Source organism: Engystomops pustulosus, chromosome 11 (assembly GCF_040894005.1).
Source record: "Engystomops pustulosus chromosome 11, aEngPut4.maternal, whole genome shotgun sequence".
Taxonomy (NCBI): domain Eukaryota; kingdom Metazoa; phylum Chordata; class Amphibia; order Anura; family Leptodactylidae; genus Engystomops; species Engystomops pustulosus.
In genome coordinates this window covers 39,484,175-39,509,998 of record NC_092421.1, presented here as the reverse complement: position 1 = coordinate 39,509,998, position 25,824 = coordinate 39,484,175, and the positions used below count along the sequence as shown (strand labels likewise).

General features: G+C 38.2%; 1 protein-coding gene across 1 annotated transcript; it reads left to right on the top strand.

Annotated features, from left to right (window-relative positions):
- Positions 1 to 3,222: 3,222 nt before the first annotated feature.
- MMRN2 (multimerin 2) lies at positions 3,223 to 25,238 on the top strand. The gene is made up of 7 exons (XM_072129378.1): positions 3,223 to 3,782; positions 11,733 to 11,855; positions 14,082 to 14,188; positions 15,003 to 15,077; positions 15,802 to 15,957; positions 17,248 to 19,113; positions 22,709 to 25,238. Exons 1-7 carry the CDS (start codon positions 3,499 to 3,501, stop codon positions 23,089 to 23,091), a joined length of 2,994 nt encoding a protein of 997 aa, XP_071985479.1. The 5' UTR covers positions 3,223 to 3,498; the 3' UTR covers positions 23,092 to 25,238.
- Positions 25,239 to 25,824: the final 586 nt, after the last annotated feature.

Here is a 25,824-nt window from a genome sequence, read left to right as displayed (position 1 = left end):
ATGTGATTTTCATGAGATAACATCAAAGTTACATTGAAGAACTTCCAACTCAAACACTAACAGGTGTTAGGGTTCAGTAGAAGACATTAAAGTGCTCATGGACTCTTCACCAGCATCAACTGGAGCCTGAAGATGATTCCTTACACACGCAACACTACAAATGACAAGTATCCAAAGGATCGTACTTGTGTAGAAAAAGAATTGAATTACGCTAAGATTTTTGTAGATTTTCTGAAGTCTACATTTTCTATCAATTTAAATGTATTACTATGAGCTACAGCTGTGACTCAATCACTGAAATCAGTCAGCAGTGCTCCAAAAGGTTCCAATGGTTTCCTAAAATATCATTACCACTACAAGACCTAGAAGGTTTCAGAAATATCTAGGAAATAATGCTTTTAAGAATTTGTGCAGGTGTGCATCAGCCATTTTATGTCAGTCACTTAGAGAATACCTCTTTACACAAAATATTCATTGGAAGAAACAAACTTTTTTCTCTAAAAATAAATGGTATTTAAGGGAACCTCTCAGGGCACTAAACCAACAGGTCTTTGGTATAGTTCCCCAATCGCCCTGTATAAGATTCTTACATGGGTGCAATAAAAAGTAAAACTTTGATACTCACCTGTGCCTCTTTGGACTGTGTGAATATAAATGTTTTTCTTTACATGTGGTCCACATAGAGACCTGTTACAGGCCAAACCATAGGTCCATATTGGTTTAGGGTCCCAAATTGGCTTGACAGGATCTCTTTAAATTTGTTTTACAACTTGTTGATAGCTCAAAATCTTTAAAGCGACACACCGAGTACATGACGCCTCATATAACAGACCTGTTTAGGCATATGATGTGCTGAAATACTGTGCCCTGCACCAAACAGAGCCAATGTTAACTCTCCTAGATTCAACAAAACCAGCACACAATGTAAAATGCCAATAATTAAAAGGCAATCTTCCATCAACATCCAGCATGATAAACCAGGGACACTTACTCATAAGCGCTGTGACTCTGGTAATCTTCTTATATTTGTTATTCATGGTCTCCTTCCTTCTAAAATCAATTTTTTAAATTATGTTAATGAGCCAGAAATGCTCAGAGCACTTCTGGCTCAACTTTACCCCTCCTGCCTTGCCGCTTCCCCCTCCCTCTGTCTGATCTCAGCAGAGGAAGTTTCAGCTAACAGTGTAACAGAGCATCATTTTAAAAGTTGATTTTAGAAGGAAAGAGGCTTGGATTGCCTAGATCTATATGACTAAATGTCTGTGGTTTATCATGCATCATTTTGATGGTAGATTTCTTCTAATATACTTCTGTGTCTTTTATGTTATATTTTACTGGAGATGATGTGATGTTTTTAAGCAGTAATTGGAAATTCAACTTTTTCTGTATTTTGTGTTTTTCTTTATATGATAATGTATTTAGTGGAGCTGTGATATTGGGATGTTGTTGTGTGAATATACACTTGAACCCTAACATACAATAATTCACCACTTCCCTGTGCAATTGAACATGAAGGGCCTGGTTTAAGCTACCATAATGTCCTCAAAGGTATAAAATATAGATGCCAAGTTGTTCAAATAGTTATTTATGGATCATTTATTCAATACTTGTTCAACCATCAAACTACATCTGTCTGATCTGAATGGAAAACTTTTATAGCCGCAATGCAGATGCATCTTAATTATCTTATGACCCCAATGGACCCCAACTGTATTTTGAAACTCAACAAAACTGCAAGTTTCAGGGCCGCATAAAGGGCAAATTTTCTGCCCCTCCCCATGCTACTTCAGCCTAAAGGGGCCATGGCATGCAGGGCAGGAAGATCCTGCTGCGCTGCTGTCATTATCAATTTTGGTTACTTACTGAATCCAAATACAAAAAATTCTTTCAGTATTTCATTGTTTAGTACTCGAGTGGCTTGGTTTTGGCTGCATCAAATGCCAAAGTAATGGAACACACTTCCATATATAGCACAAGACACTGCTCTGTTTCACTAGTCTGATTTAATATAGTTGTGCAGCATATGCAGATTATCTAGAACCCTTATTTAGTACAGAAATTTCTCTGACATTATATAATTTTTCCTCCTGGCTTTATCATGGTTTACTACATGGTTTAAATAGTCTTATTCCTGCTCGTGATTGAGGCTTGGACTGTCTTTTCTACCGTCATCTGACCTCACACGAATATGATACAAGGGCAGAAGAAGTTCAAGTTCAGGTTGGGTAACCTTTACCCTTAAATAGGTGCCACGGGGGAGAAGCGGGCACCACCCAACAGTAGCCTTTTTAGTATCCTGGATGCTAAAGCTAATAATAATAATAATCTTTATTTATATAGCGCCATCAAATTCCGTAGCGCTTTACAAATCAAAATCTACAAAACAATGGTGGGATCACTGGTAAGCTCTTACTAAAGGATGCCAAGTGCTGGAGTTAGTGAGGTGGATGAATGATCCTCTGAGGTGTCCAAATACATTTAAAAGCCAACATCCGAAGCTTTTTGGCCAAGAGATATATCCTTTAACCTCTACCATAAATGTGCTTTCTCGGTTGTCCAATTCTTTCTGTGTTTTTATGGGAGAGAGAGGAAACAGTCCTGTGCTGCTAAGCACAGTTAAAACAAAAGTTTAGTCATGATAAATTTTAACAAAACAAATCATTTCATTCTCAACATTATCTGTTGTGGGATAATCCGGAAGCCTCCATATATAAACATATGATTCACAGTATAGCAGAAATAAATGTTTCTTATTTGTCAAATATCTACAGATCCAGGCTACTGTAATTCAATCTGTATTCTCCAGGTCAAGTATAGGGAATCTAACATTCCTCACAGCCATGTATCTGTCGTATCGAAACATAAAATCTTAATCTAAACAATAGTGCTGTACTTATGTAATTCGGTTTGGATTATTTGCCCTTTCACCATATTCCTGCACATGTATACATTTGTTGTAAGTCCAGATGGCAATTCTAAATGCACTAATGTTATTTATTTTATAGTGTTTAGATTATTTCGGGATGATTTAATGTGAAGTATAAATGGCAATATATATGTACTGGTTTTGAGGAAACGCTATGTAAACTTTACAATATTTGCTCTGTCTTGAACTAACATCCTTTTCCTCCCACTAACAGGTCAGTTTTACACAGAGCAGGCATAGGGGCTGATAAGACTGTGTTCCTGAGAGCAGTAGCTCAGTGAAGCCTGCCAACGAGCAGTGCAGCTTCCTTGGAAAAATATTCCTTTTTTTTCCTTCTCCAGGCTCTCTTCACTACGTTTTGTGCTCACTACACAGGAACAGGCCTTCACATTGTCTGCTGACCTTTCACATTTCCACAGTGGCTGGGAGGGATTGTACGTTTTTTCCGTTCTTTGTTAAAAAGTTCCCCCACCCCTAGTTTTAAACTTCTAAGCAGTTCAAAGGGGCTTCACAAAGTCATTCAGTTCCAGCACTTGGAAGTTCAAGTGGATTTCTGAGGAGAAGACAGAACTATGGCAGAGAAGCTCTATGTGACAATATGTTGCCTGGGACTGATGATTTTGGCCTCTTCTACATTGGCAAAGACACACATCTACTCTGCTGGATCTTCTCCTATAGGCTCAATTTTTGAAGTTCATGGGGTATCAACCTTCGCTCATGGATTGCCCGGGCAAGAAGAGTCCACTGACAAGGGGAATGTTCCACATCATAGGCATGTACATAAACCAAACCCCACTTCATCAGAAACCAAGGGGACACAGTCTCCACAAACAGAGCCTCTTAAACCAAAAAGAGGGTAAGTAACATTCTTAAAAATAATTCAGTCATGTAACTACTATATGTCCTTGGTAGATTAGATTCTGTTACATGCAGTATATCAGTAAGAGGGAATGAGTCTTATAACTTTCCAAAACTAGATAAATTTGCCATTCAGGAGAAGGGATAGAATTTATAATGCTGATATTTGCTGCTGAAATTGATAAAAACTGAACCTTATTCAAAATGTGAGGACCACCACTTTTTTGGTAGAAATTTTCGTGTGGAAAATCTGCTGCGTAATATAGTGTAAATTGTAGAGTAGAGGAATTATCCAAATCCTATACACACGTTGTGAAATAAAATCAATTCCGAAATCTATTGAGCTCTGTCTACCTGCCACAGCAAAATCATAGCAAAAAATGAATTAGAAAACACCTGATTTCTGATGCTTGAGGAACCTGTGAGGTAAATTCTGCAATCATTTCCCTCAGTGAAAATCGCTTAAATACTGAGGTTTGCTACTATGATTTTTAATGTCCTCCCACAATTAACAATTGCCCCCCAATATTTGGAAATGAATGATCACTGAGAGTCCAAAAAATGGTGCCAGGAAAAGTAGACAACCAATTACTGTATATGTGATATGTGAAATTACAGTAATGGCAGTCCTACGGAAGTGAATAGAATAAGGATCACACATAGGGGTAGATTTATCAAGTGTCTGAAAGTCAGAATATTCTTAGTTGCCCATGGCAACCAATCACAGCTCAGCTTTCATTTTACCAGTGCTCATGAATATTTTAAAGGGGAGCTGTGATTGGTTGCCATGGGCAACTAGAAATATTCTGACTTTCAGACAGCTTGATAAATCTGCCCCATAGTGTTTATCATGACTCCATTCTCATAGGATGCACACATCGAAGTTTTTATCATCTATAAAGGTGATCATACACTTAAAAGAAAAAACGACCATATGGGTGCAGATAAACCAAGCACACTTACATGCTGGGATGTGCCTTCTGAAACAGAACCAATTCTTCTTTTTAATTGTAATTGCTTAATTTTTGAGAAAACCATCTTCCAACATTATGTAAATTAGCTAATAATTTAATCCTTCATTCGACCTATCTCCTCGCTATGCTTCCCAGCCAAAGAACCGAATGTAGGTGTAAATAATTAGTAGACAATGGAGTCGGAAGGGGTTTCTGTGTCATAGCCAGGAGCCCCTGAAGCTCATTTGCGTAATTTTAAAAGCTGTTTTCTCAAAAACTAAGCTGTTAGAAGTCAAAAGAAGAATGTAATTGTGCTTGGTTCAGAAGCACTGCATCCATCTGGAAGACTTCCTTTAACCCTTGTCTGTTGGAGACGCAGAGGCAATCCCTTTAAAGATAGTGATACACTGTGATGCTGACCATCGTATCCACAGTTGATCTGAATTCATCCATGCACCTGCTATGAGAAACATGTCTTACAAATAGTTTAAAAGTAAATCAAAAACTGTACCATACAAGATAAATACATTTGGTTATTTGCTAGATGGAAAGCATTTCCCATCATATGTTATATGAACCCTATAAAGGGAAATGTAGCTAATCAAAGGATATTTAGGATATTTGATTTTTTAACTTTTAGTTATCCATAATAAACTAGTTTACATTAGCTCTACTTTTCACAAATTCCCATGGATACTAGGAGGTATTCTTGTTGCTATGGTAGCATGACACCTGTAACATACTTGGGGCCCCCCATTGCCAACCATAACAGGCTCCTCTTTTATTACTGGTGCCCAGTCTGTAAGTCGGCCAACAAAGGAATATAGTGGCCAATTCAATAAAACTGCAAATCAATGCATTCCTTGTGTGTTATGTTAAGATGCATGAAGATCCTAGAAGAGAATACATTTCCAAACAAATATCCATTCATTTCATTTTCATTTTCGAGGAAAATCCATAAAATATAAGTTCTATGTTGAGATTTAACCTTAATCATGTAAATGTAAACTTGAAAAAATATATTGTACTATTCAGTGTTTTTTTTTTTTACTTATAAGTAGCCAGAGGGTAAATTTTAAAGGGTTTAGAGGATTCCAGGGATATATACAGGTGGAGATTGAGCAAATAGATTTAGTGTACCAGCTTGATATTTCTGGCGTAATGGTGTAAAGCCATAAAAGGTTTCCCATTGGTGCCTCTTTTAGGAAGCCTTCAGTAGCCCCGATCCCATGATGACACTGGTGTTCCATCGAAACATGTCAGGGGGAGGGTGACTTCTAGGGAGGGAGTTTTAAAAATCGTTCACGTGAAGGTACTGGCGCACATTTACTAAGTGTCAGCGGACAGTGATTCTGTTGGGTTCCCCGACTATTTCTGTTCTGTGCTGAATCACACTTGTCCCATGTGATCAGATTGTGGAGCATCGGCGCCGGCTTTCATGCAACACAAATCGGGGGGCGTGGCCGTCGGACAACACGACCGATTCAGACAAACTGCGGAATTTAAAATTGTGTCGCAAGATCAGCACTCACATACAAGAAGGTGGTGAACTCCGACGGACCTGAACGGGGACGTGACACATTCAAGAAATCGGGTGCACGCTGTAAGTGAATCGCGGCAGCTCCAAATCCTTGTCGGACATTCCGGATCGGCGGACGCAGCAGGACGGGTAAGTAAATGTGCCCCACTGTGTTGATGGCGTGTAATCGCTGCAGAGATACACCATTATATTTCATTCAATAACAACTACCTGAATAATAGTCCTTAATTTAGAAAAATGTATGACTTTTTAGACGTGCAGATAGCTTCTACATAATTGAGTGGCAACTCACTAAAATATTTACTTTGGTTAAAAATTACATTGAATACATGGTAACTTTTAGATCTGAGCAATGAGTTTTTTTCTGTCTTAGGACAGTTTAGAATTAAATAATGTATGTAACCTTGGCAACTCTAAAGGGCTTATCAGTGTGCAAATCCAACTGCACAATGGTCTGATCCACCACTGCAACAGAGGTTACTACCACTGTTTTCATTGCCCTGTTGAGTGGCTGTATAGAAGGGATCCCAACTAATCTCATAATTATGACCTCTACCATTGCTATTAATACCACAGGTGATAACTAATTATTCATTCAATTATTAAAAATAAAGCGGGGATGTATTGTGTGCTTGGTACCATGAGCCAGTGCTTTATGTAAACCCCATCCCTCCCATTGTTTTGATAACAGAGACAATTCTAGACCAGGTACTGCTTGATTTAGTGCTGTACAACAGCCTGCACCAGTATGCTAGCACCGGACAGGAGCGCCCCAGGCTGACCAGCTCTGGAACCCAGCACGGCCCCCTTCATTCTCCCATAGTTTAAAAGGTTTGTTCGGGACTTACAAGGCTGGGGGGCTGTAAAAATAACAAGCATATACTCACCTCCTCTGGCGCTCCCATTCTCCCACAGTGCCTCCAGTCACTTCCAGGCCACATGCGATAGCGAGCTTGTGCCGGTGGTAAGGAGGGGAATGCTGGCCTCTGTATACAAACAGAGACACAGTATTGATGAGAACCACTGTAGGAGAATGGGAGTGCCGGAGGAGGTGAGTATATGCTTCTTATTAGTTTTACAATCCCCCCCAAGCCTTGTATAAAAAAAAAAAAATTAAGTGTAAGTTTTGCATATACGGATAACTCGTTTCCATTATTAAAAAAACACTGTTGGCACAGTAATCTTTGAAAATATTGATGTTGGGTATTATCAAATAACCATAACACAACCACATCAACCACACTTCCGACATCTGCTGTTAAGGATGGTAATGTTTGGGCAGGCAGAGCTTAAGTTACAAAAAACTTGGCAAGTCATGGGAACGCCCTTATTGTCTCACCTCTGTTTTATTTTTTAAGTATGTGTGTTTGTTTCATTTGGTTGGAATTCATATTAATATTATGGGTTTGGTATATCCTATGCTAAATCTGGAAGCTGATCAAACCAAGTAGTGTTCTTGCCCTTGTCAGAAGAAGTAACGGGAAGTGGGAACAATGAAGGCTTTTCTACATGATTGCAATATATTGCTTCGGCCGGAAAAGACTTCAAGATATGATGAAGATTTTCCTTTAGTAAATTTGTGTTCCTACTTTAGGATTCCATGAGATCAGCTAATTACTTTTTTACTATCCGGATACAGTTGCTGAATATATGCCCTTATTAACAACACATTGTTTTGCCATCTACAATTGGCAAAGAAAATCTGAAGACTCAAAGTTATTTTAAGAGTCAGGAACTCATAACTGTGTTTGACAATTAATTAGGTAATATATATCTATAATAAATGTCCCATGACAACTTCATGGCATGGGACTCCATTGTTTTTTATCTTTCTCATAAATAATGATTTAACTGTAGAACCTTCATAACTCATTATCCAATAACAAAGCAGACATTTGTCACCCGTAGATTCTAAAATATGCACTTTACATCACACATAGAAAGTGAAAAAATCTTTTGTTTGCAGGTTTTTTGAAAATTGTTTCATCAAGCGATTTTTAAAAAAAATCATGTAAATTTTAATGGTAAAGCCATAAAGGTCTTTAATTAAAGGTGTTCTTCATGGAGGTGTTTTACTGTATAGAATTTTTCTGGAATTTTTTATCAGTCATATTTATTTCTTTACTAAACCTTCTGGATATTATCTCTATCCCCTAATCCGTTCTCACTGCTGCCATCCTGTACATGATGAATCTTTCCAGATGGCATTTGCCAAGCATAAAATCAAGTAAAATGCTTTTATTCTTTGTATGCCAGAACAACTGTGTTCTCTGTATCCTTGTATCCTCTCCTTTAAAAAAAAATGTGGGTATAATAAATGGCTGCTGCTAGAGAGTCTAAAACTAGAAATGGCTTGTAATTGTCTACCACAAACTTTTTTTTGTTTTCCTTGTGTGTGTATATACATAACTATCTGCAGTCATTAATAGGACAGACTACTGGATTTCTAAACCCAGAATAAGCAGGGATCTTTAATAATTTAGACTTAATCGCTTCCCAAAAACACTGTATAGAAATTTACTCACCTTCTCCTGTAACATGATTCCTGCGGATTCCTGCTCAGCTCCTTTTGCTCTATAACATGCCGACCCTAGTCCATAACCCACTGCTTTATAACATGTTGCCTGTGTTCAAGGGGTACCGTTTGAAATGGAGGACATCCAGGTCTATCCTCTCCATTTGCCTTTTAGATTCTGCTGCAGGCAGGGTCTAATAGACAGTCTGCTAGTAATACTAACAGTGTTATATTACCTGGGATGCCCATTTAATTATGGGACTGAATGGCAATGACTTTTTGTCTCTTACTGGGAACAGTAGGCAGCTATGATGATCCCTACGTGATGATTATATATAAATTAAGGACTAATACACTGTGAATGACTCACTGCATGAGTGCTGAGGAAGATGGGGAAGGACCTGAAACAGAAGAGGACAGAGGGGCAAGGGTATTCCTTCTAGCTCATTAGCATAATTGTATAAGTCGATTTTAGAAGGTCTGAGGCTAAGTATGACAAATAAGGAAATAAGATTACCACAGTGACAGTGCCTTGAACAATGAGTAAGTGTCCCTGGTTTATCTGTGCTGGGTTTTGATGGTAGATTTCCTTGAATGTAATGTTTATAATAGGTTTAGCACCTTTAATTAGGTTCTCTCTGGTTAGGTGCTTCATCTACTCCAGTCCAGGGCCACCAAACTGACATTAAAAAGCCAAAACTAAGTGCTCAAATTAGCAGCAGTGATTTCATGCGCCAGCCCTTGATATTTCCCCAGTAGCACACATCATGCCGGATATATTAAGAGGCTCCTGTACCCTGATTAATTCTATGCCAGACAGGACTGGTGCAAGCTATACTTAATATGTGTGGCGTCCCCAGCCTCGTACACACGACACCCCCCTGCTTGGCATAATGAGTTGAGAAGTTGCATTTCCTGTGTGTGAATAAATTCCTCTCAATAAACTTAAGTACAGTATTCTGAAATAGACCCAACAACTCAATGCAGTTCCTGGTTGTGGAGAAGGTTAATAATATTACTATCTTTCATGCATACATTTCCATCCATTTGCAACAATTTATTTCTAGTGTGTACAACATGAGAAATTTCCAGTATCATAAACCCCCCCAAGTTTACACTTTCTCCAAAAGAAAATAATTGAAACCAGAAACTGGTTGTGACATGAGTTTTTTTGTGGGAATTGGCACACTCCCCAGTTTTAAATGAAGCTCTTATGTCACTAAGTCAGTATTCTGGTAAGTTGCTGGGAACTATGAAGACATGAATGTAATCATAAACATACAATGACCTCCAAAAAGTCCCCATTTCCTTACATTGTTTCTTTAGCAGGCATACTAATAGCTCTGAGTGGGTGGATGGCGAAGTACAAGGATTTATTAAGTATAACCTCTTGACCAAGTTTTCAAGTAGCCCTGATGTCTTTATAGATACATAGTCAAAGGGGTTGTCACAACTTCAAAAGCTATCCCCAATCCACAGGGTATAACTCTCAAAATGGTGAGGGTCCCACAGCTGGGACCCCAAGCAATTAGAAGAACAGGGATTCCAGTCTAAATAATGGGTTCCTGCTTGGCCATTAATTTTCATTGTCTACCAACCGGACGTCAGCGCCAACTAGACAGTTGTTTTGGTTTTTGCACTGCTGTTTGACCAGAAGACAGGGAAGCCTTAGATAAAATTTCTCTATGCTGCAAGTAGTGCCACTATCAAGGGGGGTTTAGTGTGAGTGTGTTCAGGGGGCCCCATTGAGGAGATGGGACCTCAAATCACAGAAAACCATTTGTCCTTCCCAGTTACAGGGAACTCACTGTGCACACAGGGCCAGATTATTCTGTGTAGGGGTGGAGGACCTACAAAATTTGCCATTCCGGGGCATCTGCTAGTAACAGCTCTGGATGCAAGCACTCCCATCCACTGTATTTTGCTCTGTCCATGGGATCTGTCCAGCACATAGGTTCGAGTCCATGTACCAAACACAGCTGCATTCACACGAACATTTGATTTCTCCAGTCCCTTATTTCCATCCTGTATGAGACGGTATATATACGTGACATTTCTTTATCCATATGCAGCACAAATTTAACCCATATTTATACATCCACATAGACTTCTAAGGAACTGATATACAGAAATACAGGAGAAAAAAAAGTATATGCTTTATATTTTTATACGACTAGTATACGGTATGGTGCGATGTTAACAACGGCAATATAAATCGTTGGAAGTATTGTCCGTTTAAATTAATGTGGCCGTATGTAACCCACAAAAAAAAAAACATATGATACAGATAGCATATGGCCATTTTCATTGGGTCATGGGAATGCAGCCTAAGGCCCCATGAAAAAGAGCATGTAGAGAACGTATTGAAACATCCGCATATACGGATGGCATTTGGCCCCATGCATTCCAATGGGCAATATGGTCATCGATGTACATGGTCGTATTGTCCACCGTACCGTACTGTGAGCGGGACATCTAAAAATATGGAGCATGTCCTATTCTTCACTGTATTTCCACTCTGTACAGCCCGTTGAAGTCATATAAATATAAAATACGGGCTAAATACGTGCTGCATATGGCTGTGCTGCTGTATATACGTTCAGTATCCAGAACCAGTGGGAGGTGCATTCTGTCAGCCAGCCAATAGTCAGCCATTCATCATCTGGCAGCCCACTGTGTTTTATATGGATACATTACAGATACAGTGCCCAACGGTTCAATACGTTGCCATTCGGTTGTAGTACGTCCCTTATTTATGGCCACAATAAGGCCATATATACGGAACAGAAAAGACCATACTGTCACTTGCGTGAGGCCTAAGAGACATTGGGGAGAATTGATGAAGCTTGGCACTATAAAATAGTGTTGACAATAAGTCATGAAAGCTTTTTCATTTAACATTGTGACAATGAACATTTTAATAATTTTTTGTGTCTTTAGAAAATGGTGTTCTTTTGTGCGCAAACAAATTGTGACCTATGTGGATGTCTGCAAAACTGAGAAGTACGTAATACGGTCTGAACAGCCATGTCCCAATGGAACCCCTGACTGTCAGAAAACTATGTGAGTATCCAAAATATTTGTTTAATTTATTATGTAAAATAAAAGGGGAATACAGCACAACTTGTGTGCTTTTTGAGCCCAAAAAATTTCGGTAACTGCAAAATCTTCGCCATAAAAAAATTAAGATTATTAGAGACATGCAACTTTCTGGGCTAAAGAAAAGGCATACACCAGTTGCATCTCTGTACGTTATTTTTTCCAGAACTGATAAGAGCTCCAAACATTTCCTGTAGTTACAAATAAAATTTACACTACATTTAGGAGAAATTTGTTGTAAATGTGTTTCAGTTCTGAGATGTTTTGTGTGCTTAACCTTTTTTTTAGGTCATACCAACGATCACAACAGGGTGAAGGTCAGAATTTACTTTCTAAAACACAAATCTTTTTCATCCATTCCTTAGTTAATTTACCTTTGGGTTCATTGTTTTGTAGGAGATGCAAAGTATCTTCCACTTGAGATGTTAATTATTCCTATGTCACACTCCTTGTAGTGGTAGATGAAACTTAGGGAAGCGATACGACCCCCTTAGTAATCAAAAAATGTTGATTTAAAAAAATAACTTGCTTAAATCCGAAAAATGTTTTATTGCAGCTTTGTACATATATTTGTGTGACGTTTCCACTTCATCAAACACTTTGGTAAAAAAATATGAGAATACACAAACATTAAAGAGGAAGCAAAACATAGACGCCCATATAATCAAAACAGAGCATTAAGATATTAGTACTTTAGGATACAAAGCATTAATGATAGATATTAATGCATTAGGATACATATGGCATATTTTTTGGTCACGTGTATAAGCCATATGTAGCCATCATATCTTAATGTTCTGCTGTGATTATATGAACATCTATGTTTTGCTTCCTCATTATGTTTCCATATTCTGATATTTTTGTTACAGTGTTTGATAAAAACTCCAAGTTGAAACATCACACAAAAACATATGTACAAAGCCACAAAAAAAATTTTTGGATTTAAGAAATTGTTTTTTTGTCTTTTATGTGACCACTAGATACTCAGGCCCTAAAGAACTTTTAGACCCCCCTAAACCCTGATGATCCCTCCCTTCTTCCATACAGTTGGTAGAAGGCTTGGGTTCACACTTTTTTTCTTAATCTATTAAACATATTCCCAGAAAACCTTGAGATGTGCTAAATTATTATTTGGGCAGTTGTGTCTTTCTTTGGATTATCTTTCTATTTATATAATTTTTGGTCAGTGATTTCCTTAAAGTTGACACATGGAAAGAGGTTTTTGTAGCTCATATAGTCTTCTGTAGGCCTTTGCTGTTACAATGGGATTCTTACTGGGCTCTTTCAGGATTGCTTGGTGTGGTTTGAAGCAATCACAGTGTCAATGATCTTCATAAGTAGACACTTAGGGGCTCACTTACTAAGGGTCACACGCTGCTCTTTCGTCGGACTTACACGGTTTGCACAGGCATTTAAGAAGTGTCTGCGCTGGGATTTTGGTGCACGTGATCCTTTTGTGGCGCAGCTGCGCTGGCTTCCATGTGACATAATTTAGGGGATCTTAGTGAATTGCGGCACAGTGCATTATCATCTGACAATGCACTTTCGGTGAACTCCAGCGACAATGTAAGTAAATGTGCCCCTTTGTCTAACCATACATTGATATATACCCTGGTATGCAGAAAAGCTATAGGGCCTTTTGAGATTCATATCTTATGAAGAACTAGGACTTACTTGTGTACTTAAATGGACAAATCTCATGTTAAAGCCATGAAACTGTAAGCTCTTTGCCTACTAGCATTTGGACAACCCGTTAACACTGAAGTTCAATATTCTATGTTTAATTTCACTTAACGTCCCTCCAACAAAGGCTACTTTCACATGAATGTGTGCTACGCCAAAGGCCGTGACCCCAGGGTGAAGCGCATGTTAGGCTGGAGAGGCGGTGAGATGTGCGCTGCTCACCTCGTTCTTTAAGGTGCCTGGCAGTACGTACGGGGAAACATAGAGCTTACTCTATCTTTTTTCCGGTGACGGTAGATTGACACACGTGTGTGCTCACCTTTCCGTAGCCCTGCACTATAGGTTTCTATGGCAACGTGTAGCCGGATATAGTTCCCCAGAACATGTGTGCAAGGGTCTTCATCTTATGGTTGGTCACCAAGGCCAATCACCTGCCCAACCTTCATGAATTTTGCCTCTGCTTTCTCTATTTGAAAAATTAAAATGCCTATAATACCATTTTTCTAGGTACCGGCTGGCACAAAAACCTATTTATGAACTCAAAAGGAAGTTTGTAACCAGTTTGGAATGGAAATGTTGTCCTGGATATACTGGATCCTCCTGTGATTATGCTGGTAAGAATAGATCGCTTCACATCACTGCTGCTCAAATTCTTAAGTGAGGTGCCCCCCAGTGGAGAGGCAATTGTTATAGAAAAGCTCTCCATGTTTGATTCCTTTAAAGTTCTATCTTGGCATTCACATCACATTGCTGTTTCATCCAGGCCCCATACTAAACTTTATTACGGGGCTCAATTTTTTCTTAGTATTTGAATGTCAATATTTTTATAATAATATATTTTATTATGTACGCATTGTTAAAATCTTTATAAAACAGTATATATACAGGTTAATATCCTGTTGAAAGGCATCTATAACTCCCAAATCGGCATAAATGTAAAAATATATCTATACTGTTGAATCCGAGTGATCTTTTATTTTTGTGCAATTTTCATGTAAATAAGCTCATCAGTGGTAGAGCAAATCCTGTTGTCGTAATGGTTTTCTCATTTCAACAAATAATTTTATGGAGATGTCAATTATGGTGTAAAAAAAAAAGTTTGTTACCATAAGGACAAAAAAATATATATTTTGGGGCAAATTTATCAAAAGTGTTTAAAAGTGCACAGCTAAACAAGACGGGACCTAGTCTTGCAGTTATTCTGTTGGTGAAACTTAGACCACTCCCTTTTTAGGTAAGACCACACTCACTTAGCAAAGACCTTTGACACACTATTCGTAAACATATCTAAAAACTGTTTTTTGCGTAATGTGTCTTAAACAGACTCCCAAATGTGTCCTATTGTGTATAAGAAAAGTACTGTAAGGGTTGACCTGTTATTAAACTGAAAACAATCAAGCAAGCTACTATTTTTAATTATATTTATAGATCCTAATGCTATTCATATACCTGTGGACCTTATGTCAAGTTCTGAAAAAACTGAAGAAGCTCCTGTGAGCGCAGGTAAGAAACTTTTTTTTTTAAGTAACAGATTTTGGTTTGATATTATATGATACAAAAGTAAGAAGGTAACATGAGAATAAAAAAAGTGAATGATGCAAAACAAGAACAAGTTCTTTCCTGAAAGAAAATTTAACATTTTATCTTTTTTTTTTGATCCCCAACATCTAAGATTTATTATTTTTTAAAGGACTGTTCATATAGCCTTGTGAAGGCTTGTTTTCAGGAAAATGTATCCTCTATTGGCATCATTTAATATAGTAAGTAGTAAGAATACAAATAAAATATTGTGTGAAGAGTCATGGTTAAATAAAAAAAGGAATCTGCCATTGTTTTCTGGTTGCCATGTTTATCGCAGGCCGTTTGATTACACCAATACCAAATTTATGAACCATTTAACATTATTAACTACTGAAAAGGTTTACTATCATTTTGAAAAATAACTTTTTTATTGGTAGTTGTATGAGGTACATATAACTTTTCAATGACTTTTTATTGTTTTCTTTCATTCTTACAAAAGTAAAAAGCCTTCATTTGGTAAAAGGGTGTTCTCTTACTTCTTTATTGATCACCTCACTAAGGATAGGCGATCTGTATTAGTGGGTTACAGAAAGATAAGGTATCATCAAAACTGAAACATCCCCTTATTTTTTCTTCGATCATATTTTAAAACTTTTTCATTATTTTGGAATTTCTTCACCTCCAATTCTTTTGGGCTGTTTTTCAGAAGTGACTGAGATGATTAAAGCTGTTGAAAGTCAAGAAAACCTATTGCAAGATATACAAAATGATATTCATGAGGCTGCAAGCCATCTTCAGGATCTTCAGAACGTACTGGGCAATAATGCAAGTGTAGCACTGGTGAATAGTCAGAATCAGTCAGGTATGCTGAAGGTCTGGGGGCAATAAATGTACTGTGGAAATTTTCAGTGGTCTGCTAGTGTCAGAAATACAAATTTCAGATTTATCCAAGGTAACAAACAACTATATCTACATTATATAACTAAACATATTATACAACTATCTAATATATTCTCAAAGACATTATTATCATTTTCCCCTATAATCTCAAGTTTAAAGGGCTAATACAAAAGTGCGCGCTAAGTTTTGAAAAGTTTTATTGCCCTAATATGCAAATATGTGAAAGAGGTTACAGGGCCATGGAGTAGCCAGCGCTATAGCTACATGACACAGCTGCTCCTTGCCCCCTAGTATCCTCTTTCGATCCTCCTACAATATCTTCAGCATGCAGCTCCAGGTAGCTGCCCACACTCGAGCTTCTGGCTTCACATACTCGGTTCCAAAGCCGAGCTACAGCACATGGACAGTAGCTCTGGCTTCGGAGCCAGTACGTGCAGCCACCATCTCTGCATAGATAGTCTATGCAGAGCTGAAGATCCCATAATAGGAGGATCGAAAGAGGACACTGGGGCCCCTATAAAGGGCTCCTGTGATATGTTTTAGATGAACCTGCTACTGGATCTACCTTAATAGGTAGATCTGAGATGCTAGGTTTCTTTTAAATCCAATATTTTTTCTAAGAAATCAACAAACTCAGGTAATGGCAATTTAGATATTATGTACAGATGCGTCATCCCTTATACAGTATGATGAAATTTTATTAATCTGGTAGAAAATTTATTTGTACACTACAGTGATTTACACAAGGAGGCAACAGATTTTTTCAATCTAATATATCATGCAAGGCTCAGTTCCTTATTATACAGTTCAATTGTTTTTGAAAGATTTTAGTCCGCCTCCGGATCTATCAGTGTGAGTGACTTTTGCTACTTTTCTGATGACAGATCAGGTGGTTCATGGGGTAATGTCTACTATTGATGTGAACTTGACGAGGTGTCTCTCCCACCAAGACATTCTCTCCTGATTTCAAGGCATGCCGATTACCGGTATGTCTTTAGCTCTATGCACAACCTTTTTTCAGTTTGTTCAGATCCTTAGATCTCAAATTGCCACCCCAGCATATAATGGCAGAGAGATATCTGGAGCACTCTTAGAACTCTAATAGAAATTCAATAGATTTGTACGCAGGCAGGCATAGCATTTTTTAAAGATTGTCATTTCACACAACTCAAGCTTGGCCTAGGTCAACTTTCATTTGTATTTTCAAAGTATTGCAGTGAAATTACTTTAACAATGCATATTTCTGTTGCAGAAATAGATGACCGTGTTGTCCGTGAAGTAGTACTGCCACATGTAGAAAATTTCCTTAAAGCTCATTTTAGCCCTATATGGACCAGTTTTAACAAGAGTCTACAAAATCTTAACAATATGGTCAAGAATCTTTCAGAAAGTGTTGAAATTAACAGAAGAACATTGGATATATTCCTGGAAAATTCTGTCCCGAAGAAAGACCTTTATGAGCTAGGCACCAAATTTGAGTCAAAAATTCAGGAAAATGTTGACAAACTTGAACAGATGAAACAACAGATAGAGAACAACTTTCACACACAACAAACTGTGATCGAACATAACTTAACCATGATAAAGGCTGATACAGATGTAAAGTTAAAACGGAATCTGAAGTTTCAACATTCACAGTATTCCTTCTTGAACTTTAGTATTGGAGAACTCCGTCGAGGACAGGAACAAATTCAAGATGATCTCTTAGATTTGGGTCAGAATATCACATTACTTTGCTCCCCGAAACAAGGAGAAGTAACCTCCATGGCAAGTCATCAAGTAAATGAAACCCTTATGGAACATGAGAACCAGATTAAAGATTTATTAACCGAGTCAGAGGCAGCGTTTGAAAATATTAATATTCTGGAGAGATGGTTAAAGGACCTTCGTACGGAGTATAAGCAGAACTCAGAGAAAGTCCAGATTCAGTTCATGGAGAAAAGCCTCATCATGGAAGAAATCAAAGATCTACTCCTGAGGCAGGTAATGGAACTTAATGATTCTGTTATTAATATACAAAATGGTAGTGATGAGTTATTCAAGTATTGCGACTGCCACAAGATGAATATGGACATAATTGCTCTAGAAGAAATACAAAGGAACTTCTCAAATCAATTTAGAGATGTTTTATATGGAATAGAAGATGTGAAACAGAAAGAAGGAAGTTCAAAGACATACCTGCAACATTCAGTAGAAGACCTAGCTCAGGCATTACAGTTCAACCGTCAGTCTCTTGCTGCTCAACAAGAACAAGGACGAAAGTTAATGCTGATCTCTTCTCAGCTGCAAACGCAAATGAAAAACCTCACAGATGAAGTGAACTTGATTAGGACGGACAATAGCCAGATCCACAAACATATTAAACATCTAGATAGTTCTTTCCGCTCTCTTTTAGAAGATGCAATAAGACATGAAAGGGTATTGGAGGCTATCCTTGGTGAAGAAGCTCTTGAACTTCTCTCTGAAGAAAATCCAGAAGCTGTGTATATGACTGTTATAAAAATGCATGAAGTTTTAAACACCACTTTGCATGTGTTGGAAAAACACCTGCTGAATACAGATTCCCTGAGTGAACGTTTACAGTTTTTGGAGATGCAGTATGGGAACCAAAATTCCCCAGATTCCTTTTCCACCTTAAATGTTGAGCAAGGAAAAGCAGTTGATGGCTCCTACCATGGTAGTGGTTTGGAACATATGGAACCGAATCATGAAGCATCTAGAGATAATCATGCTTATGAATCTGATTACAATGATATTATCATCTTGAAAAAAGATCTTCAGCAACTTCGTGTCAAAGTAAATGAGCTGGAGTCTTCCAAGAATGAAACCATTGAAAATGCTTTGAAACCACTAGATACCTCAATTAGTTACATGAAGTTGGACATTGAAAACTTAAGAGAGCTTTATAATGAACACATGCAGTTATTCCATAAGATATTTGGAAATTATGAAGCTCTCATTTCCTCAGAGATACCTCTGGACATTGCCAAGCTACAGTCATTCATTGATAAAAAAATGAAAAAAAGACAAAAAGAATCAGACCCACACAGTAAAAAACAAGCTAATAAACAAAGTGCAGAAAATTGGCAATCAGATGAAATAGGATTACCCACTCAAGGTATGTTCTTTGGCTTTTTAATTTTTGCTCTCTATTTTAACTTGTACTTTCCTGGGCCTGATCTGATAATGTAGAAAATAGTTACATATATATATATTCACTACAGTAGTTAAAAGCACGAAAGCTAAGCTCCAATTGGTTGCTGTTTGTTTTTTGATTTAAAGAGCCCCCAACTTATTTATTCAAAGAGCACTAAATAAAGCAAGATTTATCTGGAAGACAGGGACGACAGTGAGGGCCATATCAATCACATCTCAAATTGTATAAGAATATAAGTTTTTAAAAGCTCATAAGTTAAAAATTTTGCAACAGAAATCTTAGAGATGGGCCCCATGGGGAATGTCATTACTTGGTGATGCACATGCTTGTGCCAGATCAGGGTGGAAAAACTCTCCTGACAGTTGCATAGGAGACAATCCACTTAAAGGAAACCTACGATTTAGAATGGCAGGGGTAAGCTGTAAGTACCGAGCACCAGCTCAGGGTGAGCTGCTGCCGGTACTTACTTTTCGCGGTTTTAACACTTTTTAAACTTTAGAGCAGAAGAAGCCCCTTCTGCTCTAACGTTTGAAAAGTGTTAAAACCATGATACCGCGGTTTATAACACTAACGAAAGTAAGCACCGGCACCAGCTCACCCTGAGCTGGTGCTCGGTACTTACAGCTTACCCCTACCATTCTAAATGGTAGGTTTCCTTTAAGTAGTTGTTGAAGAAATAATAGTCAGCAGCTTCTGACCAATATACTGTATAGTCTCCGACTGTGTGTTTATACCGGACTGCAGATTTGATCGGTGTCAGGATGAGATGCCACAATTGAAAATTCTTAAATAAACCCATCAAGTTAAGAAAAGTTTTTAGACACTTTGGTGTGCTTTTCAAAACTGCAGAATATGTTAGTGCTAAATAAACCGTACATAATAATGGTGGACAGTTGTATCCTGCTGAGAAATGAAATGCTATTTTAAGAGGTCTGCAAGTGGGAACTCCTGCAAGTAACAAAGGCAGGAAGCTGCAGATAATGTGAAAATGCAATTACGTGACAATGAAAAGTTACACATCTAAAGGAAGACTACAAACAGAATGTGGAGGTCTTGCAATGGGCATAACACATTATGACGTCTTGTCTTATGGCAAATTCCCCCACAACGGGGTACTGGAAGTAGATGGTATTCCTACTGCATGGAATTGTTGGATCCTGGTAAAGTGCAGCAGCCACTAGGAAGGAACTTCCCAAAAAGTCCCAAAATCTAGGAACTTGATATCAATATGTAGATTTTTTGACAAAAGTTGTGGCGCTAATAGCCAGGAATATTAACCAGTTATTCGAAATAATAGTAGTAGTAAACCCAAATATGATAAATTAGGTTTATTTGTACATAAAAAAAACATATTTTATAAGAAGTTTACAAAGTCCTTACTGACACATTTTGGGTATGGCCCTTTATCAAAATGCAGGACAGAAATTAAAGCAGCATACACATTGAATTCATATGTATACACAAAGGGGGGGGGGCAAATATAGCAGAGTGTCCAATTAGGAAGCAGCCTCTCAAGGGACCAATCAGATGTATACAATAGATTAACCCTTACCTAGATAAGCAGTGTGTCCATTATGTAATTGTATCTAGGGTTTTATCAAATCATGTACAGGACTTACAGTCTCCCTGGGTGCCGAGCGAAATGTTGGTTGTAAGCCACCCTGCCCATTTCCTATAAACTGGTGGAGATCTGGTGATTTCTCCAAAAGAAAACTGACAGGGAAGGCATAATTCATCTTCCCCAATATTATATTTTGCCAGGAGTTCTCCTTGTTTATTTTTTCATAATAAGCATGGGAATGACTACCTCCTACAAGAGCCGCCTGAATCTTTATTACTTTTGCGCTGAATATCATATGAATATTCAAAGAAAATCAAGGGAATTTGTCATCGGTTTTGACCATACAAAGCTGCCAGTTATTGGCCCTGGAGAGTTGTGTAACCAGGCCGAGTGGGTTCGCACCTGGGTTCTGGGGCATGCCCCAGAAGAAGCTAAGGTGCGGAACCCAGGGTCGGGCAGTGACTTGACGTCCTCGTGGATTTTATATTGTGCAATTTTATCTGATCGTATGTGAGTAGATTTTATAATAAACTACTGAACTTTTGGAACTGTCTACACTATGTCCGCATTTTTTTCTCTGTATAGTGGGATATGCTACTAGGAGAATCTTAAGGACTAGAAATATATTTGAGCGGTTCTGTGTCTGGATGATGACTTATTTCCGTCTGGAATATTAATGGTCCAACAGGACAAGCGATTTTATTGAAAGGTGTACACATAATGCATATGAATTTGGATGAACATTAAGGGACTTGAAGACTATATAGAGCTCCGGTCACACCATATTGGATTTTAAAAATGCTGGGTTGTCATGAGAACCAGGATTATCAATAAAGTTTGAAATGCAGACACCTGTAATAATTGTTATAGATGACTATTGTAGCCCAGGGCTATAGTACAGTAAATTACCAACATCCAGAGGTCCGTTTGTAACTAGGAGTCGTCTGTAAGTCGGGTGTTCTTAAGTAGGGAACCGCCTGTACTAATATAGGTGTCAGGAAAAGTGCTAAAAAAACCTAGTATGGCGATCATTACACGTCCATTGAGAATATTATACATTTTTTCATTGTAACATTAGACCAACATGTTAATCATGTTGAGCCATGTTTTAACCCCACCCTCCTTATTACTACCACATACAGTCCCTAAGTGTCACCATTCTGTATCATGTCTTCTTTTAAGTGTTTTCCATTTTGGATTCACCTTTAAGGGCTTTGTCATAGTGGGATGAAGTCACCAAGGGTATACAATACTAACAAAGCCAATCAAATTTAGTCCTATCCATGTATGTTTTACATAAGTTTTAGTTCACTAAAACAAAAGACCGTAATTTTTACTGTGGCTTTTAAAGGAAATGTTATCCATGGCCTTCTCCTATGTAAAATAAACTTTTATAATTATGCCTATTAGGCAGAAGAGCTTTGGGGATAATACCAAAAACCCTGAAACTTCACATGCTGTTACACTGTCTAACCCCTTCCATTCATTGCAGCAGAGGAAATTAAATCACACAGTGAGGGGGAGGGGGGTACTCCTTGAACAACGTTAGGGCCTGCGACTCATCAGCAAGGAGGGTTTCTGGTAACACCCCTAGGAACCTTTCATTAGAGTAATTATAAAAGTTGATTTTAGAAGGAAGGAGGCCATGGATAACAAATATAAGAAGATTACCACAGTTATGGTGCTGGATCTATGAGAAAGTGTCCCTGGTTTATCATGATGGATTTTGTTGTTTGATTTCCTTTAACCCATGTAATGCAAAAGTCAACCAATGCAATTCGAGGAGATAAACATTATGCAAAAAACTATTTTGAGCATTTTTTAGCTGTATACCAAGAAGTCCACTGCTGGTTTTCTTGATGGTTTCATTGTATAGGGAAAAACCAAGAGTAAGACAACCCCGATGTGTATGTAGCATAACTAAAATAGAATATATTGTGTGCTTTACTGAAAAAGTGTCTAAAATAACCCTCTATAATATGTTGTCTCTTTTAGATCCTCTAGTTGCATTCACTGCAAGTTTCTCAGATGGTGCTGAAGGAGCAAAAATTATCAAGTTTAATGAGATCCATTTCAATTATGGAGATGTGTTTCCCTCAGAAGATGGCCACTTCACGGCTCCATACAATGGAGTTTACGCTTTCTCCATAAGTGTGGATTTTGGTATTGGTAAAGGACTTGGACATCTGGTCATAAATGCACTACGCAGAATTGCTCTTCACAACCACAGCACTGACCCAGTAGAAAGCCTCAAGCACCAGTTTGCAGTTGTGGAGCTGAAGAAGAATGAGAAGGTTTGGTTTGAACTACTTCAAGGGTCCATCAAAAAGAACACGCTGGGAACTTCTCTGTCTGGATATCTCATATTCAAAACGTGAGCGCAGTACAAGTAGACTTTTCTGTTCTAATTCTGATTCCGTGATGGGAGATGGATGAACATTTCTATTTTTGAGCTAATATTTTCCAAGGGGTGACTACATGTGCTTTTATCAGTTGAGAGGTTCTGCAAAGGGTTTATCTTTAAGAGGACCAGGCATGTAATCAGTAGCCTTCTTACATCATCTTACATCTCTGTTGTGTCCTGAATAAGTTTGAATAAACTGACAACTAGGTATAACTTTCCCTTTGTAAATAGGTGCACTGATTGGACAGACTGATGGAGCTCGCCCACAACTGATGACACCCAGTTGTCAATTTATTCATATTTTCCAAGTGAAATAACAGAATACTGAATTATTTCCCTACACATGAAATGTAAAACACTGAAAATGGCATGCTAGTGCTCTTAGGTCTTTATTTCAGGCCGACTTATGGAGAATTATGTTCACGACGTCATAGGAAAAAAATCTATGTGCTACTCAGTATCAATTTATTTATTATCTTAAGAAAAATCGCAGACTCTAATTTCTACTGTTACTACATCTCTACCCTTTTTGTAACCACTCCCAAGCATTTTTTTGTTTATTCTAGAGAATACCTGTACCCAATAGTGGATTATCATATAGGCAGTTTGGGCGGTAGCCCAGGGCCCAAGCCTTCTAGGGGGCCCATGGCCACCCAAACCACCCACCAAATTTTATACTGAGAAGGACCTTCATCAATGAAATCCTCTTACATTTGTTCCTGCTCTCAATACACATCCTCCATTCCCCAAGAAGCTTGATTCTAGTATTATATTAATTAATTAAGTGAATTCCAGACTTGTAGGGGCTATAATTTCATACAGCCCAGGGCAGTCCTAATCTGCTCCTGCCTCTACCTTTAATAGATGCATTTTCCATAAGAGTAGGTCATATTCACATTCATTTTTCTCACTTATAGACAGCACTGGATGGAGTCAAGAGATACCTGTTCTCAAAATAGTAATAGCCCCCTGTATGTCCCCTGGATACATACAGATTTTTGTATGATTATACAGACATATTTCACAATGAGGTGGCACTATAAGTTATGGACATTATCAAGCATCTCTCCATGGAAAGAAAATGAATTTTGAGACACTGGGGCAGATTTATCAAGCAGTCTGAAAGTCAGAATATTTCCAGTTGCCCATGGCAACCAATCACAGCTCAGCTTTCATTTCACCAGTGCTCATGAATATTTTAAAGGGGAGCTGTGATTGGTTGCCATGGGCAACTGGAAATATTCTGACTTTCAGACTGCTTGATAAATCTGCCCCACTGTTTTTTCCAGCACCATCACATACAAATGTAGGATTATTGAATGACACAAATATAAATGTCTCTGATTTTATTTTAACATTAAAGGGGTTGTCCTAAATTAATCACAGAGGGTATATTTGACTTTCTCCGGCTCTCCAATGTGACGCGGTCTGTCACTGCTGGACTCTTAGCAGCGTTGTCATGTCAACAGTCATGCACCCGCTATAGCCTCTTACTGCAGTCTGTATTAGGTTGTAGAGGGCACACTGTGGACATCATTGCTCAGCCTTTGTATACAGAGACCAGCGGTAACGGACAGCGCAGCGCTGCACAGGAGCCCTGAAGAAAGGTGAGTATACCCTGGCTGTTATGTTCATACCCCCGGGGTCCAATATAGTGTCATGTTTATATTGGTGAGTTTGTTGATATGAAACCTCCACACAGTAAATTACAGAAATGTAAGAAGGTTATTAGAACTGCTAGTTCTCTTCATTGAACACATGACAATCTATTTAGTTGCACTGAAGTTTTATTTTAGAAGTAGCGAGGCATGGTAGTTACAAGGAAGATTTCCACCCACAGGTGATATTTGTACATACTGTCCTGTACCTTTTATCTTGTTTTTCTTTCCTTACCTTTTATTTATTGCATGTAGATAGCAGCTGGATAAAAGTGTTTTATTATTTGATACCTTTCTCTCTACGTTTATGTTAAAATTAAGAATTTTGAATGGAAAAATCTGTACCTGTAGATAGATGTACACAGTGTTTGTTTGGAAATGTATGTATTCAGGATGAGAAGGCGCAGTGCATCATTTAAAAATAAAGTATCCATTTATAGGTGCTCTGGAAGCACTAAACCTATTCACATCATCTGTCCTCTTCGATTTTCGATTGAAAAGTTATTGACCATTTCTTAACCTAGTGGGCAATGAATTACCCATAACAGCTACTGTGACTGAGGTGAAGAATTATTACACATTTTATGCAGGCAGTTATAGCTTATCAAGTCATTATAGAAGGTATTCGGTGGGCCAGATGTATCACAGTTGTTGTTGCAGTCATTTTTGTTTTGTTCCTAAACAAAGTGCATTGTGCACCAGAATGATCAGAAGTAGAGATGAGCGAACACTAAAATGCTCGGGTACTCGTTATTCGAGACGAACTTTTCCCGATGCTCGAGTGCTCGTCTCGAATAACGAACCCCATTGAAGTCAATGGGAGACTCGAGCATTTTTCAAGGGGACCAAGGCTCTGCACAGGGAAGCTTGGCCAAACACCTGGGAACCTCAGAAAAGGATGGAAACACCACGGAAATGGACAGGAAACAGCAGGGGCAGCATGCATGGATGCCTCTGAGGCTGCTTAATCGCACCATTATGCCAAAACTATGGGCAACAGCATGGCCATGACAGAGTGACAGAATGAAGCTAGATAGCATGTAAAACAT

Coding starts and splice junctions, on each gene's coding strand:
- MMRN2 (XM_072129378.1), top strand. CDS start 3,499: ATGGCAGAGAAGCTCTATGTGACAATATGTTGCCTGGGACTGATGATT. Junction 11,856..14,081: donor CCTGACTGTCAGAAAACTAT/GTGAGTATCCAA, acceptor CCATTTTTCTAG/GTACCGGCTGGCACAAAAAC. Junction 15,958..17,247: donor GAATAGTCAGAATCAGTCAG/GTATGCTGAAGG, acceptor TTTCTGTTGCAG/AAATAGATGACCGTGTTGTC.